Source organism: Furipterus horrens, unplaced genomic scaffold (genome assembly GCF_987537825.1).
Source record: "Furipterus horrens unplaced genomic scaffold, mFurHor1.1.pri manual_scaffold_6, whole genome shotgun sequence".
Classification (NCBI taxonomy): domain Eukaryota; kingdom Metazoa; phylum Chordata; class Mammalia; order Chiroptera; family Furipteridae; genus Furipterus; species Furipterus horrens.
The window spans coordinates 84,977,081-84,994,824 of record NW_028327176.1 but is presented as its reverse complement, the minus strand read 5'-3'; the positions used below and the strand labels follow the sequence as shown (position 1 = coordinate 84,994,824).

Here is a 17,744-nt window from a genome sequence, read left to right as displayed (position 1 = left end):
TTTGGAATGGAAGGGCAGATAAAGTGCTTCATAGACAAGGTAAGGCTTAAGGAACTCATCATCACCAAACTATTACTGTATGAAATGTCAAAGGGACTTACTTAAGAAAAAGAAGATCAAAACTATGAACACTAAAATGACAACAAACAACTATCAACAACTGAATCTAAAAAAGAAAAACAAAATCCAACTAAGCAAATCAGAACAGGAACAAAGTCATTGGTATGGGGATAATTTGGAGGGTTATTAGCTGGGAAGGGGAGGGGAAGAAATGGAGAAATGGTGCAGGGATTAAGAAGCATAATTGGTTGGTACAAAATAGACAAGGGGAAGTTAAGAATAATATAGGCAAGGATGAAGCCAAAGAACTTATATGCATGACTCATGGACATGAACTAAGTGGGGTGGGATTGCTGGAGGGAAGGGAGTTCTGGGCAGAGGGGAAGAAAGGGGGAAAAAGTGTGATACTTTAACAACATAATCAATAAAATATACTTAAAAAAAAAAAAAAAAACCACAGCAGACAAGGGGTTGATGTTGTTAATTGTCAGTACTTTGCCCTTCCTGGAGTCCAGGAAATAGGAATTGTTGACTCTGATTCTTAATCCAGGAAAGGGGTAGGACATGACAGAGCTGGAGGTGGGCACTTTCTGGAAAATCATCGTGGGGAAGGGATCTGGCCCACACCTAGTGTCTGCTGCTCCATCAGGTAGACTGGGTAAGAATTTGTGCCCCCGTCATCCTCTGTGTCATTGTCCTCAGTGTTGTAAATCAGTGCATGGCGTGTTCGTATCATGTGGGAGATCTGGGATTGGGAGGAGAAAGGAGAAATGAGTACCATCTGCCATGCCATTTGCTTCCTCAACACCCCTATCTCAGGCCCTTTTCTATTCCCTGATCCAGACCTTCAGCTTGGTTCTTTCCCAAGAGTTTATCCAAACTTGATTCTTATTCCAGCTCCTGATCTCATACAGAGTCTCCAGACCTCTTCTTCCTTCTTCTGTCCTCCTTCCTTATTCTAACAAAATTTCCTTCCTCTACACCCTTTTTCTTTATCCACAGCCTTCCCTGCAATTCTACATTTCATATCACATGCATCTGTTCTTTCCCCATAGTTTTCACCAACGCTGCCCCTCTATTACCCTGCCCCATGACTTTTCTAGACTCATTATTTCTTCTAGTTCTGATCCATAACCTCTCCTCAGCTCTGTACCCCATGGGTCCATTACACTGGAGCATCCCTGTTTCTTACCAGGAAGATCAGGCCAAGGAACACCAGGAGGAGAATCACAGCCACAAGGACCACAATAACTATGGCCCATGGAGGGAATGAATCATCCTTCTCCATCTCTCCAACATGGAGACCTCCCTGTGAGCCATCTTTGTTCTGGCTCTTGTTGACTGGGGCTTCTGACATGACAGAACTCAACTCCATGCTGAATGTGGAAAGTGTAAAAGAGTCAATGGGCACCTGATGAGTATCCTCAGTTTTATTTGGATGAGGAGAGGAAGTAGTGATAGACTGGTCTCCTGTGACCTTGACTGGAGATCTTACAGTCTCTGTGCTGGCTGTGTTTCTTGATGGGTTTACTGTAGGCTTTGCTGGTATTGGTGTGGTCTTCCCTTTGGTAGATGCGGTCTTCTTTGTGTGTATTACAGGCTTTTCTGAGGCTCTTACAGTTTGTTCTGTGGTCCCTGTGGTCTTCAGTGGGTGTTCTATAGTCTTACTTGAGTGCCTCGTGAACTTCTCATGAACCAATGTGCTCTGTTGTCTATGATCAGTAGGCATTGTTGGGGCTCTTGTAATCTTCTGGTGAGCTGATGTGCTCTGCTGACCATATTCTGTAGGCAGTGCTAGGGTTCGTGTGATCTTCTCATGGGCCAATGTGCTGTGTTGTCCATAGTCCGTAGGCATTTCTGGGGCTCTTGTGATCTCATGGGCTGATGTGCTCTGCTGACCATAGTCTGTGGGCATTGCTGGGGCTCCTGTGATCTTCTCATGGGCTGATGTACTCTGTTGTCCATGGCCCGTGGGCATGGCTGGGGCTTGTGTGATCCTCTCATGGGCCGATGTGCTCTGTTGTCCATGGTCTGTAGGCATTTCTGGGGCTCTTGTAAACTTCTCATGGACAGATGTACTCTGTTGTCCATGGTCCGTAGGCATTGCTGGGGCTCTTGTAATATTATGAGCTGATGTGCTCTGCTGTCCATGTTCTGTAGGCATTGCTGGGGCTCCTGTGATCTTCTCAGGAGCCAATGTGCTATGTTGTCCATGGTCCGTAGGCGTTGCTGGGGCTTGTGTGATCTTCTCATGGGCCGATGTGCTATGTTGTCCATGGTCCGTAGTCATTGCTGGGGCTTGTGTGATCTTCTCAGGGGCCAATGTGCTATGTTGTCCATGGTCCGTAGGCATTGCTGGGGCTTGTGTGATCTTCTCATGGGCTGATGTACTCTGTTGTCCATGGCCTGTGGGCATGGCTGAGGCTTGTGTGATCCTCTCATGGGTCGATGTGCTCTGTTGTCCATGGTCTGTAGGCATTGCTGGGGCTCTTGTAATCTTCTGATGAGTTGCTGTGCTCTGCTGTTCATATTCTGTACGCAGTGCTGGGGCTCTTGTGATCTTCTCAGGGGCCAATGTGCTATGTTGTCCATGGTCCGTAGGCATTGCTGGGGCTTGTGTGATCTTCTCATGGGCCGATGTGCTATGTTGTCCATGGTCCGTAAGCATTGCTGGGGCTTGTGTGATCTTCTCATGGGCTGATGTGCTATGTTGTCCATGGTCCGTAGGCATTGCTGGGGCTTGTGTGATCTTCTCAGGGGCCAATGTGCTATGTTGTCCATGGTCTGTAGGCATTGCAGGGGCTCTGGTGATCTTCTCATGGGTGGATGTGCCCTGTTGTCCATGTTCTGTAGGCATCACTGGGGTTCTTGTGAAGTTCTCATAGGCCAATGTGCTCTGTTGACTATGGTCTGTAGGCATTGCTGGGGCTTGTGTGATCTTCTCATGGGCCGATGTGCTATGTTCTCCGTGGTCCGTAGGCATTGCTTTAGCTCTTGTAATCTTATAAGCTGATGTGCTCTGCGGTTCATGTTCTGTAGGCATTGCTGGAACTCTTGTGAACTTCTCATGGGCTGATGTGCTCTGCTGACCATAGTCCGTAGGCATTGCTGGGGCTCTGGTGATCTTCTCATGGGTGGATGTGCTCTGTTGTTCATGGTCTGTAGGCATTGCTGGGGCTCTTGTAGTCTTCACAAAGGCTGAAATGGTCTTTTGTCCATGATATGTATGTTCTGCTGTTGTTTGTTCATTCTTTTCAGTGGCTCTTGGTGTCTCTTTTGTTTGTCCTCTAGTCTTTATCAGTGTCCTGTCTAAGGCTACTGTAGTTTTGTAATTAGCTGCTACTGTATGATTATCAACCGTTTTTTTCTCCTCTGTAGTACTTTTTGCCTTGTATGATGCTTGGTATGTTGTGCTTTTTTCTGAGGAAGATAGGGGTCTTTCATTGATCTCTGAATTGGCTGAGTGGTGAAATACAGTTGTGATGCTTTTACTGTCTAATGTAAGAATGGTATTTTCCAAAGGCATTTCTGTTTTGGAGGCATTTCTCTTTACTGTTGTTGTGCTTATTTTGGTCTTAAGACAAGTTGTTTTACTCTTGGGTTTTGTTGTTGAATACTTTGCATCAGATAATTTTTTATGTGTGTTATTGGAGTCAGCAGAGCGTCCATTCCGAATAACTGGATCTTTTCTTTGATTGCTGGGGTTTTGTTCCAAAGTGGGAGCAGCTCCATGATGAGTTGTAGAGCTTTTGGAGTTATCTATAGGTTTGTGATTTGGCTTAAAATGATGTGTGGCATTGCAGTACTGTTTGGGTTGATGCGTTTCTGTAGATGCAGGGTGGCCTGGAGGGCTGTGTCCTAAATGAAGAGTGGTGTGGTCAGAAGTAGCACTGTAAACAAGGTTTGGAGTAGGAGGGGAAAAATGACCAGATGTTGGGGATTCACCAGGGTTCTGAAGTTCTTGAAATGTGCTAGCACCTGTAAAGGGAGAGAGTCAAGTAAGAAAGTTTCTCCATTGTCTTCTCTGCTTCCCTTCCCACCTCCATCTCTAAGGATCTCTTTATTATCCCAGATATATCTCCCCAGCCAGTCTCTTCAGAATACTATAATATCTAATCTACATTCTCACCTCCAGTGTCTGAACCTTTTATCAGGCTGTGCCTTCAGCAAGAATGTTACCTCACCCCTTCTCCACCTCTACTCCTCAATTCTAAATTCTAAATCTGTCTATCTTTATGGAATCTTTTCTGATCTTTTCAAGCAGATCAGTGCTCAAAAATTTTTGTTAATTACCCTTTCCTGCTACCTTCAACTTGACATTACAGTTGTCTGTGTGCCTGTCAACCTCTCCACACTTCCCTGCCTATCAAATCATAAGTTTTGAGAGCAGATATTGACTGAAATTTTGCTCTGTAAGTGCTCCTTTAGAATTTATATAATACTTATGGAATGGAGTTCCCTTTTCATGGTAGAGCTGAGAAGAAAGGTAGTAAATATCAGAATCTTCATCTATTCATAACATTCTAGCTCCAGAGGTCAGATATCTAGCAGAACTTTCTGTAAGAATTTGTAAGTATACACAAGTGATGAGAGAGAGAAGGATAAGAAGAGGAATTGGAGGATGGGAAACTTTCATTTTTATGATGGAGTTTGGTCTGAGTGAAGGGAAGTAAATGAGATGATTTAACCCTCAGGTTCCCCCACTGATCCTCCTGTCAGAGATCAAAGCTAAAGCTATCTTGGATAAATTAAGGTGGCCCTCTTATAAGAAAAAATATCTGCTTAGGGGTCCTAAGAAGAGTGAACTAGGCAGCTGAATTCTGGAAGACACACTGTTTAAGGACAGGGTGTGAGGCAAAACACCCCTATCAATGAACAGATATGGGCCTTAATTCCATGGAAAACAACCCATGGGGACAGAGGAGGTGTCTGAGTGAGAGCCAGGAGATCACCAAAGAATGAGAGATAGTGTTGTTACATAACTGAGATTTCCAGTTTCTGTTAGCTCAAGGCGGCAACCAGAACCTGGACCCATTCCCAACCACAGGAAACCACAATCCACCCAACTCCCTGCTTACAAGGAAAGTTGGGGGTTGGGGAATTCAGTCCTTGAAAGAAATATGGGTGGGAAGAAAAGGGGGAGGTAGTAGAAAAGCCCAAGTCCTTGATGAGAGTCAAGGATGGGCACTGGGGCTAGAGAGGAGGACTCAAGTGCCAGGCACTCCCTTCACTGTGCCGCCCTGCTCTCCCTCTCTCTCTGCAGCAGCAGCTCTCTCACTCACTGGGCCCTTCTCCAGCCCGGTACTCCACTGCTTGCCTCAAAGACAGTCTCTTTCTAGGTTCTCCTCCACAGGAGCTAATTTCCCAGCTCCCCACGAGGCACCTTAGAAGTTGTTAACTTCCCTATTTTACAGCCCAGAAACTTGAGTTTCATGGAGAAATGATGACTTGCATACAATCCACACAACGGTCGGCCAAGAACACTGATTGTGAGACAGGCAGGTCCTGCAAAGGAGGACGTGTACTAACCGATTTACTGTTCACAACAACCCTTTGAGGTAGAGAGCTATGTGTTAATTCTCTCCTTTTCATATATGAGAACTCAAGGTTTGGGGCAGGGGGTGGGGGTAAGTAATTGCCCTAAGGACCCTCAGCAGGTAAGAGGTAGAACCAGAATGAAACACACCTTCTGGGCTTCTAGCCCCCAGGCCACCCTGAACAGCCTGTAGGTCAGCCCAGATCTTTTGGGCAGATAGAACATGGACATTTGTGGAATGCCTGAAGGATGCTTTCCTTCTCTTTGTTTATTTAATCTTCACCACAATCCTCTGAGGCAAGTGTATGATCTTACAGTTGACAGGTGAGGAAAGGAGGTTCAAAGAGGTTAAGTAAATGGCAAAGTCAGACTTTTCCCTACACCCCAGATGCTTTTAAACATGATAAGGGGTGAATAAATGCCCAATAATAGAATAAATAAGTGGGCTGCAGCACAGCATGGCAACTCTACTGCCTGAAGAAACCAGAGGACAGGTCTGGGGTCTAGGCTGGTCCCACGCCAGCTTTGCATCCTTGTTCAGGTCACTGAAATGCTCTGAATCCCCATGTCCCCAAATGTCCGTAACAGTGATGCCAGCTGCATCAGCTTAGTGTGAGGACTGAGGAAAGTAGAGCATAGCAGACTCTTTAAAGCATTTGTTGAATCTGAATTGTAGTCTTTGAAACAGTTTCACACTTTGCTGAGCTCTTCTCCTGGTAGCAAGGGAGCCTGAGCCACAGCCCAGCCCTCCTTCCTGCTGCAGTCTCTCCTGACCCACCTGTACTATGCAGCTGTGAGCCACTGCCAGGCTGCTTCCCCCGGGGTTTATCAACATAACACTCACCACTTTCTAATAGACAATACATCATTTAATTCCCATAATGGTGGGGATTTTTATTTGTTCATTGCTGTCTCCAGCCTAGAACAATGTCTGGTCAATTACAGGTACTTCTTAAATATTTGTTAAATGGGGAAATGAGAGAATATTTAAGCCTTGCCAACCTTTCATTATGCACATTAAGTAAAAGAAAATTTTTTTGGAAGACCAAGGGGTAGCTTCTGTTATGTTAGGTGCTGAGCCCCTGAGATGTACTTCTTGTCCACCAGTTCTGGGACTCCAGTTATCATTGAGCCACAGAAGCCACACCATCAATAACTAGACTCAGAAAACTAGATCTTAAAATTCAGATCTGCATCACACAGCTGTGGAATCATCACCTATAATATCTGACCCTCAAAAATGGCTCCTTCATTTATGACTCAAGCTCCAGGGTTCCCTGGTCTTGGGCCCAATCATGAAGCAAATCAGAGACTAACCCCCAGAACAAGCTAACCATTTCTCCTCCCCAGTAGATCTACCATTGGAAGCAACTTTATTTCCCTAAGAGTTTCTCACTGTGAGACTCATTTCACTGACTACAATAGTGGCCTGTAGAGGATCTTTTTGGTCACTGAGTTTAGGCAGAGAAGAAAATCTGGTTTTAGCAGAAGTTACTAGAAGTATGTGCTTAGTCTGGATAAAAGAATGAAGACAAATCTCACAACATCAAAACTATGTACAATTCCAAAGGTCTATTCAATTTGCTTCATTCACTTGTTTGAAAAGAAGGTAGACAGGCTGTCATCAAAGCAGCCTTCCCCTAAGCAGTATTTCTGGTGCTTCTTGGTGTCCTACCAATGATATGGTCAAATGCTTGTTAAAATGTCTATAGAATCTCAACATATAAAAAAAAAGACTAAAGGGAAATACACTCAAATGGTTGCCCAGGTGACTAGAGTATTAGGAAAAATATTTTTCTTTCTAATTTTTTCTATTTTTCAGTTTCTAGAAAGAACACTTATTGTTTTTGTCATAGAAATTAACTCATATAACATTTACTGTAGGAAAACGTCTGCTTTGGAGTCTCCCCAGGACCCCAGGGGCCCAGCTCCATGTGTGCTTCCTCAAAGATGATGCCATCTGGACCCTGCCCCTAAGGTTCCATGGCTGCACCACGCAGATGCTGGGGTTGTAAGGTCCAGATATCTAAGTCTGGGTATGGACCGGTCCTGTGGATAAATGAATCCAGCCATCATTCTTCCCTCCCTCCCCAGCCTCCCTTTCTGCTGGACAGTAATGTGCTCACATGCAGTTCCACCCCAGCCCAGCCTCAAGCCTACCGCCTCTCACCACTCTTGCTCTTGTCTGCTGCCGACGCCTGCTGGCCATCTCCCAGACCACACCCACCCATCCAGAGTGTCCTGCTCTGAAACTCAGATTGTGAGTCTTCCCTGTGCCTGTCCTGTGACCTAGAGTAAATGTCCCTCAGAAGTGAATGTGTGTGGAATTGTTTCATTCTCTTCTGTCCCTATAGGTATGACAGGTGGTGCAGAGCTGTAGGTGGCACCATCAGCATTAGGGAAAGGGATGAGAATACAGGGATTGGGGGCTGACAGTGGCTCTGGTGCTTCTGTCCATGGACCCCCAAAATGGGAGGAAGCCATCAAGTGAGAACACAGACAGGAGGCACTGCTGAGACCTAGCAGAGGCAACTTGAAGACTCTTCAGACCCTGTCCCACCATCCACCATCCCCCAACTCCTACCCCATACACTCTGGCCCCCACAAGACCCTGAGCCCTGAGAAGGAGAAGCTTCCCATAATGTCACCCTCACACACGCTGCCCCAAATACTGCCCAGGGCAGCCAAACTCAGCTTCCCTAGCCCTGGTTGAAAGCAGCAGCGCCACTACTGTGGATGACTCTATCCACTATGTGGAGAGTCTGTCTGAATCTATTACTCGCATGTCTGCCTTGTGAAGACCCTCCTCCAAATCACTCAGGCCTGCGCCAAGCTGCCCCTGTGTTTGGCATCTCTCTTCCCTGGGTTCAGTCACAGAACTGCTTCTTAACTAAGTGAACTAATTTGGTGATTTCACGTTATGTCGTAGGGTCTGCTTAGCTCATCAAACTTTTCCATATTCATTTTTGCATTGAAGCCCTGGGATGTTTCCCAGCTGTGATGTGGGGACAAAACCACAAACCCTGTTCAAGTTGCCATCAGGATTCATGAGTCAACGTGGGTGAAGTGCCTAGAACAGTCCCTGGCACATAGTAAATGCTCCATAGCCTCCAACCATGCTCATTGGCCAGGCAGTTTCCCCTTTTAGAGGTGTGTGGATTGATTAAATAGACCAGAGTCAAGGTGGAGCCCATGTCAGCACAGAACAGAACTCTCAGAAGAAAATGCACCTTGTGCCTCAAGGGCAGCAGGCAGTTCTGAGTGGCCAAAGCCAACTTGCCTCTGAGGCTTGGGCAAGACCCTTAACCTCCCTGAGTCTCACTCTCCTCACTATACAAGGGGATATTATTAACCACCTCAGGGGATTTGAGGAGATGAAATGAGATGAAGTACCCCAAGCATCTGTGAGTTCCTGGTATAGCCCAGGGCATGTCTGATCCCCGCTGCCAATGCAGGACTGCCTCTCCACACAGCATCCGTGTGCAAACCAGAAGAAAGCCCCTCTGCATGGCTGCAAGGAGCAAAGTATAGGCTGCATTTCATTGCCAGCACAGCTCTTGGCCAGCACGGCCCTTAGCCAGCACACCTGAGCAGTGCACAGCCTGGACAACTGTATGCAGCAGCTTGTCCCCAACCCCTTTCCCACAGCACATTCATCTGCTGTCATTTCTATGATTGCTAAGAAACAACCCCTCTCATTCTTCTATCGCCCTGTGTAAAGGCGACTCTTTTGCCTCTGAGGGCACCTTACCTGCTCCCTGAGCAGCTAGAAGGAAGAGGAGGCAATACTGGAGGCCAAAGTCAGAGCGGGCGCAGTGGGCTGGCTGGGCCATGGCAGTGGCAGCAGCAGGTCAACAACTTTAAGCTGAGGCCTGGGGTCCTCTCATCTTATACGGGGTCAGTTTGACGTCATGGGGGCTGGGGCCCCTCAGGCCTAAACCTTAAACAAACGGAGCCACCCCACCCAACAGGGCTGCCTTGATAACAGGAGACCGCAGCTGCTGCGTCAGGAAGCCAGGAACCTGGGCACCTGCCCTACGGCTGGGATCTGGGGGAGAGCAAAAGAATTGGGAGGGTAGACTCCTGACCCTCCCCAGACTGTTCTGAGGTGGAGGAAGCAGACGGCGGGTTCTAAAAGGACTGGGTACTGGCTAGGTGGAATGGGGAGGGGGAGATTGGATGTCCAGTACAGGAGGAGATTCAAATTCTGGTCTTCTCCAGCTTCACCTTCTGTCTCCTGTCCGGTGCGTCAGCCCAGCTCGCCACACCCCTTGCTCTCACAAGGCCACTCTTTTTGCCCTGGGTGGAGCTGCCTAAGGGGGTCAGGTGAAAGAGCAAAGGAGAGGCAGCCCACACACACATGGCCCACCGCTACAGACCTGGGCACCTGCAGTTGTCCAGAAAGAACATAGCATGTGGAGACAGCAGGGCAGTAACAGACACTAAACCCCAGGTACTGACCTGACCTACCTCATCAGGGATGAAGACAGGTCCAGATCTTTGGTATCCCTGCCCTTTCCCCTCTCCCACCTAAGCCCCCATCCACCCCTACACAGAAATGCAGACCCCTCATGTCTAGGGTTCCCCAGTCTCCCCTTCCCTCCTTCCTGAACCCTTGCCTGAAGCAAGCCTTAGCTCAGACTATCCATACTGGGGCTAGAGCAGGGGGGAGGGCACATTTGGGGGACTCTGAGGAGAGGCAGAGCTGGGGGTCCAGGTGTCTCAGTCACCACCCCTATTGCTCACTTCAATGTGTTCACTGTGTGTCTCCTCATGGAAAATCAGCATCAATCAGACAAGGCCTTTGCTGTGGTCACTGCTGCCTCCCCAGTGCCTGGCACAGTGTCTGGCTCAAGCAATCAGTAAGTGTTTAGTGGGCTGAATGGATTGGAAGCAAGGGCTGGCCATTGCCCTTCTTGGGGAGTGGCACAGGCCCTAGGAGGCAAAAGGCCAGGGCCTGGGTCGTGCGGCTCACGGGGGGCCTAGGGGACTGACCATGTGAATTCCTTTCATTACCTGGTGTGACTAGTACCTGAGCCATGGGCAGGGCTGGAATGGGTGGGAAGAGGAAAACAGGCCAATTGCTCATTAATGTGATTAATGGAAGATTAATGAGGTTTCATGGAGTCAGGCCAAGAATGACTACTCAGAACTTGGCAATGCCTCCTGGAGGATGGGTACCTGAGGCAGACACAGGGCCCCCCCGCAACTCCACCAGGATTCAGGAATGACCAGCAGCCCCCTTTCCACTAGTCCGCTACCCTACCCCTTTCCCCAGATACCAAGGAAGGGCAGTTTTGCCCCACCAGGGGATATTCAGAAATGTCTGGAGCCATTCTTGTCACAACCTGGAGGGAACTACCACTAACATCTAGCAGGTAGAGGATAGAGATGCTGCTAAACATCCCATAATGCACCCACCAGTCTCCACAACAAACTTTCCAGCCCCCATATGTCAACAGTGCTGAGGGTGGAAATCTCATTGTGTAATACCTCCCTTCTTTTTAGCCACAACCTCCCCAGGGGACCCAGGCATCTGGGGTAGAGGAACCTGGAGGGAGATTGTGGTATCTGAGCTATAGGCAGAGGAGCTGGTCACAAAACAGTCCTACCAGCCACTGACTTTCTAGCATTGCTGTGTACCAAAGAACATGCCGAGTACCTTATCTTGCTATAATCTATGAGAAACTTGCCCAAGATCACAGCACCGGTAAGCAGCAGAGGCCAGACATGGCTGGTGCCTGCCCGATGGCAAAGCCCATGCACTTAGGCAAATGGAGACCAGTAGAGGGGATCCTGTTTTACTCAGCACCCACCCAGAGTGTCCAGGGGTCATTAGAGAGCAGGGCTCTTCACTCTCTGGAGCTGAGAGAATTGGGGGTCTTGGGAAGGCCAGGAGCCAGCCCAAGGGGGCTCCATATGGAAAGGGGTATAAAGGAGAAGCCCCCTCTTGGTTCCTGGGGACCCAAACAAAGTGTCCTCAGCTAAGAGACGTCTCTGATTCTTGGGGGAAGAGGGTGGGAATGGGGAGAAATGGTAAGGGGCAAAGACTCTATGAGGGCTGGAAGACCCTGAGGTCATCTAGTGCTGGTTCTTCCTTCCATAGGTGGGAACACTGTGTCAGAGAGGTGAAGTGGCAGATGGCAGGCTGGCCACAGGACCAGACCCTAGACTTCCCTTTACTCCATTGTGGGAAGAAACCTGGCAGGCCCATGGCCTCAGAGCAATCCACCCATAGGAAACAGGCCTAGTTAGCCTTAATGGAAGCTTGGATACTTTTTTCTTTTTTTTCTTTTTCTTTTTTTAGTTTTTCCTAATTGTCCCTCAAATGTTTTTTTCATTAACAATGGTTTATAACATTATATAAGTTTCAGGTGTACATTACAATTTGACATCTGTATACACTACAGCATGCTGACCACCAAAAATCTAGTTTTCATTTGTCAGCTGACAAATTGACCCCTTTACCCTGTTCACCCTCCCCCTACCTCCAGCCCAGCCCCTCAGGTAACCACTAATCTGTTGTCTGCCTCTATGAGTTTTGTTTTGTTTTGTTTTTGGTTGTTGTTTGTTTGTTTGTTCAATTAATCTGTATAGGAGAGGAATTAGGAAGGCCAAAGGGGCAGGGTGTTTGCTATCCTGGCTCTGCCCCTTCACTTGACTGAGCAGTGCTGCCTGGTGGCCTCCTGGTGGCAGCCATAAGGGGTCACAGAGCCACAGCCACACAAAATACTCATCTCTTTCCGGAACTGGCAGGCCTGCAAGATGAGGGAGGATAGGATGGATTAACCAAAAACCCCAGACCGCTGACTCTCTCATGCTCCTCTTCCAGCAAAAACAATAATGCTAATGAAGCAGATGAATTTACTGAGCACTTACTGTGTGCCAAGCACCTAAAGGCTTTATGTGCATAAGTTCATTTCATCCTACAACAGCTGTTATCATTCTCATTTTATCTAGGAATCAATTACCTCATCTATACAAGGAGAGGGTAATAATATTACCTATAACATAGGGTTGCTTTGAACTAAAATAAGTATAGCACCTGACACATAATAAATGCTATTTAAGTATTACTTATTAGTAGTAGTAATGAAGAATCTGGAACACAGAGAGGTTAAGTAACTTGCACAAGGTCACCCAGATATAATGCCAGAGCCTGGATTCAAACTGGGGCTCCATGGAGCTGATTCTTCACGACCAATAGCTAAATTTCGTGTCTCTGTAATCTGGTCAGCCTCCAGCACTCTCCAGCCTTTCCGTCAGTGTCCCCAAGCCCCCATGCCTGCCAGCCACCAGGACCAGGGTTCCATTCTGCCCTAAATACCCCCTAAGTATAGAAACTGTCACCCTTCTCCCTGAAGCCCCTATGCTTGTCAGAGTGTTGGGGCACCAGGTCCCAGCCCTGCTGGCCCATGCATTCAGACCATGCTTTCACTCACCCTCTTGATACCACACAGTAAGCTGACAATTAATGCCACCACAGTGACTGTGATCAATACAATGGCCCAGTCTGGAACAAAGCCCGTCTCCTGGGGTGTCAGGCCTGAGGAGCAGAGATGGACAGTGACAGAGGCAGGTGGAACCTCAAGCCCCACTCCCCACCTTTCCACCTTTCCTTCTGTGACTCTCATGTTTCTGTGACTCTAAGACCACATTTCTCTGTGGAGTTCTCTCCCCTCCTCTCGGGGACAGAATCTCAAGGTAGAGGGTTTTCAAGGGCTTCAATCCAAGCCTTTGATAGAAATCAATGGACTGATTCTATAAAGATGAAAAGTCTGTGAATAGCCAAGACAATCTGAAAGAGAAACAGAAGAGGAGAACTCATACTATGAGCTCTGAAGACTCACTACAGAGATGAGTCATCAAGCCCTGTGGCACTGGAGACAGAGCAGATGAATGAAAGAGCAGAATCAGGCCCAGAAACAGCCCACACATCATGGTCACCTGACTTTTAATAAAGGTACTCACACAATGCAATGGTGGGGAGCGACTGAGGGTCTTGGAAATAAATGGTTCTGGGATAACTGGCTAACCATAAGGGGAAAAATTGAACTTGACCTCTACCTCACTCCATACACAGAAATTAATCATTAATCTGAGGAGCAGAGGGAAAAGAAACTGGGACAACTGTAACAGCATAATCAATCAAATATACTTTAAAAAAAGAAATTAATCTGAAATAGATTATAGGCTTAAATTTGGAAACTAAAATAATAAAGCTTCTGTAATAACACTTTTGAGAATATTTTCATAACCTCCAAGTAAGCAAGAAAATGTCTTAGGCAGGATACAAATGTACTAACCACACAGAAAAAGCTGAGAAACTGGAAAGCAGGAAGGAGTCCTTGTGCAGCCACCAAGGCCAGGGATCCCCTTCATGAGGCTCTGGGGAACTGCTGACTGATGACTGATGCTTCCACCCAAGCACAGAATGCCCCCACCCTCAGCTTTGGGCCACGTTTAAAAAATGAGTCCTTCAAAGATAGATTGAGCAACAGAAATATCACCTGATGACGCTGAGACTGGTCCTGAAGTGCTCCCAGAAATGATTGGAGCTAAAGTTTCAGGATGACTGGGAAAATACTCAGAGGTTGAAGAAACTGTTGAGAAACTTACAGACATGGTGGGGAGACTGAGATGGTGGGGACAGTCACAGAGATATTCCCAGAGACAGAGGGGAGATCCACAGAGACAGAGGGGAAAGCCCCAGAGACAGTAGAGAGACCTCCAGAGACAGTGCAGAGACCCACAGATACAGAGGGGAGACCCCCAGAGATACTGGGGAGACCCTCAGAGATAGAGGGGAGAGCTCCACAGGTAGTGGGGAGATCCCCAGAGACAGTGGGGAGATCAACAGAGACAATGGGGAGACCCCCAGAAGCAGTGGGTTGACCCCCAGAAACAAAGGGGAAATCTCCAGAGACAGAGAGGAGATCCCCAGAGACAGAGGGGAGATCCCCAGAGATAGTGGGGAGACCCCCAGAGATATCACCAGAGGTAGAGACACTGTCAGAAACAGTGGGGATGCCTCCAGCTGTAGTGGTCCTCAATGGGGGCAGCTGAGTTGTTGGAAAATAATAATATGATCATGTTAGAAGAGTCGGCCACATCCCTGGGTCTTCACCCCAACACTCAGCACCCCTTTCAAGCCCGTGTGCACCTCGTGTGGTGAAGGCCTGCAAGCCCACAAGCAGCACCAGCACTGTATCCATGGTGCCAGCCCAGGTGCCTTCCCAGACCCATTGCCAGCGCTTTTTAAAGGCTCCAAGGCCCATTACATGCCTCTAGAGAGACAGGTGTGCCGGGACTTCCATCAACACCAGGATCCCCATCCAGGGAGAGGTCACCAAGCTGTCCCCAGGGGATTAACCTGTCCCTGCCTGATCCCAGGAAGTATGGGTGAGGGGGGCAGTGAGTAAGAGGCTGAAGACTCCCCTACCTGGCCCTCAGGCTTTTTTCTGGACTAAGGACCTGTGTCAGTCCCCCACTCAGACCCTCATGAAAAGGAGGGTATCAGGTGTCCTATCCCCAGGTCCTTCTATTGCTGCTAGAAATACAACTATTGCGGGTGAGGACATAGGTCTCTAGAAGAAGGAGGAATTGGGAGCTGGTTGGGGGTAAAGGATGTTGTGGCCTGGGGACTGCATCTGATCTTTAGGAGACCCAGGGGAAGGGAGGATATAAGCCACCCTCATCTAGACGACTGCAGCCCCAAAGTTTTCCATTCCTTTGGTGGACAAGATGAGCAGCAGGGAAGACCACATCATGTTCAGGGAGTGCATTGTAGAAGTTCAAAAACCAGCTCTAGAGCCTGCCTACCACTTCCCAACTGTGCAGCTACTCAGGAGATGTGTCTTCACTCCTAAAACAAGGTGTTCTAGAGCCTCTAGTGTAAAGGAGCATGATGAGCATTAAAAGAAATGTTTCTAACTTGCCCAACACACAGAGTGTTAGCTATGATTACCTAGAAAGGAAAAGACACAGAGGTGCTCCCCTCTCCTCTTAACTCAGATGCCCCAAAGCATCTCTCCACCTTCTACCTGCTGCTCCTTCCTGCTGGAACTGCTAATCTTTCTGTTCATTTATTCTTTCACTGCAAGTTTGGGAGTCCCATTGATGATGTAAACATCTCCCTCCATCTCTGCCTTCATTCTTCTGTGCTTGGGCCCTCTGAGTTTCAGGGGGAGAGGGGAGATGTTACATAGAGAGGCAGATGGGAAGATGTTCTTTTGTGTATTCCAGGGGCTGACGTGACTGGTATGTCAGTCTTGTCCGTGTGTCTGGTGTGTCTGGCATTATGAAGAATGAGTTCTAATCTCTCTGCTACTGACTTGATGTGTGACCTTAGTCATTCACCCTCTCTGGGCCTTATTTCCTAGTTTTTAAAGAAAGATGGTAAACTAGATGAGCTTCAAACTTTCCTCTACACATCTGTCCTGAGTTTGCCATTCTGAGTGCCTGTGACTCAGTAGATGAGGGTATCCCCTTTTGCCTGAACACAAAAGGCAGGGAGAGGAGGATTTGATGAAACCCATGTCTCCACCTGAGTATCTGGGATGTTTTAGAGCAACTAAAAACATTCAGAGATGAAAGTTTCTTATTACCCACATTTTTCACTTAGAAAGTCACTGTGGCTGGGGAAACAGGACATCTGGGTTTGGGAAGAAACTTGGCTTAATCCCCCCTCCCTTTTGGGCCCACATTCCTGAGCCATTTGGTGACATGAATGATGAGAATTAATTGTAGTTAATAATTAATCCCTAAAGGACACTGAGAGGCCCTGGCCTGGGTGGGACCTAGACATCTGCAGAAGAGGCACCTCCTCCGCTTCCCTCTCAGCAGGACCAGGCACCCATTGGGGTTAGGTGAGGAGGGACCACCCACTGTTTTCCCCAACAGCCCAGTGAATGGCCCTCTCCTGGGTCCTCAAAGCCACACTGGGAGAACTGGAAAATCCAGTTGCTCAGCTCCACCCCCCCCCCACCCCCCCCAAATGCCTGTGCTAAGGATTGGCTGTAGAAAGGTAGGCCAGGTAAGGAGAGGCCAGTGGGAGCTTCAGACATCTCTTCTGTTTATTAGAGAAGTGAGGTGGCCACAATGGAGACCAGGCTGCCCCTCTTCCTCCTTCTGACCCTCCTTGGCAGTTCACATGGAACAGGTGAGGGGTAAGGGGCTGGGCACAAGGATCCTCACGGCAAAAATGGGCCGAGAAGGGGAGCTAGAGAGACAATGGCACCCCAGTCCTGAACTCCCCAGAATTCAGGAGTGAACTCTGCATTGAGAGGGTCTGAAAAGGCCTTGTTGGGAAGAGGGAGTTGGGTCGGGGTGAGGCAGCAGGGGTACCCACATCCCCAGCCCTGGTAGCTGGGTCCTAAGCTGTACCTCTGGATCCCTAGGGCCAGGAATGACTCTGCAAGTGAAGCTGAAGGATGCCTTTCTGGCAAATTCCTCCTATGATGCCAGCTCCCTGGAATTGCTCAAGGAAGTATGTCTTTGAAAGGGCAAAGGATGGGGCTGTGTGAACCCATATTGTTTCTGAGTCCGTTTGGACCTGCCAGCACCTGGCCATCTCTGGGTGCGAGAGCCATTTTACACCCTGCCCTCTAACCCTTTCCCTCCCCAGCTCTGCCTTCTCCTCCACCTCCCATCAGGGACCAACGTCACCCTCCATCAAGCTGGATCCCCACACCACATCGCCTGCAAAGTTTGAGAGCAACCAGAGCCCGTGTCCCTCCTGGATGGGGTGTTTGACCGCACCCCCACTTCCGGGGGGATACTCTGGCCCCATCTTCCAGCAGGCCCTCACCTGCTGAGGCAGTAAATGTGCTGAATTTAATGACTTGGTGGGTTTGTGAGCAGAGGGCCAGCTAGAAAAAAGAAATTGGACACCCACATCTCTGACTCTCCTTTGGGAAGCAGAGAGGTTCCAGGATGGGCTCGCTCTCCCTCAACGCCAGTTTTCAAAGGCCTAGAAATAATCTAGGGAATTAACTAGGGGACATACACATACCAAACACACATACACTGAGGTGTGAACACACACTTCAAGTTGAGATTTTCAGAACACCTGGGAATAAGGGAAAGTCCATTGTACTGAATTTGTACGTTGCTCCAGGAGTGATGATCTCCTAGGTCAATGCTTGCA

At 48.2% G+C, this 17,744-nt stretch overlaps 2 protein-coding genes across 2 annotated transcripts; one reads left to right on the top strand and one right to left on the bottom strand.

Annotated features, from left to right (window-relative positions):
* Nucleotides 1-531: 531 nt before the first annotated feature.
* MUCL3 (mucin like 3) lies at nucleotides 532-9,429 on the bottom strand. The gene is made up of 3 exons (XM_090280776.1): nucleotides 9,348-9,429; nucleotides 1,253-4,038; nucleotides 532-805 (listed from the first exon to the last, which is right to left on the bottom strand). Exons 1-3 carry the CDS (start codon nucleotides 9,427-9,429, stop codon nucleotides 659-661), a joined length of 3,015 nt encoding a protein of 1,004 aa, XP_090136902.1. The 3' UTR covers nucleotides 532-658.
* Nucleotides 9,430-16,622: 7,193 nt separating this feature from the next.
* Nucleotides 16,623-17,435, top strand: SFTA2 (surfactant associated 2). The gene is made up of 3 exons (XM_090282053.1): nucleotides 16,623-16,757; nucleotides 16,996-17,084; nucleotides 17,223-17,435. The coding sequence occupies exons 1-3, from the start codon at nucleotides 16,697-16,699 to the stop codon at nucleotides 17,307-17,309; spliced, it is 237 nt and encodes a 78-aa protein (XP_090138179.1). The 5' UTR covers nucleotides 16,623-16,696; the 3' UTR covers nucleotides 17,310-17,435.
* Nucleotides 17,436-17,744: the final 309 nt, after the last annotated feature.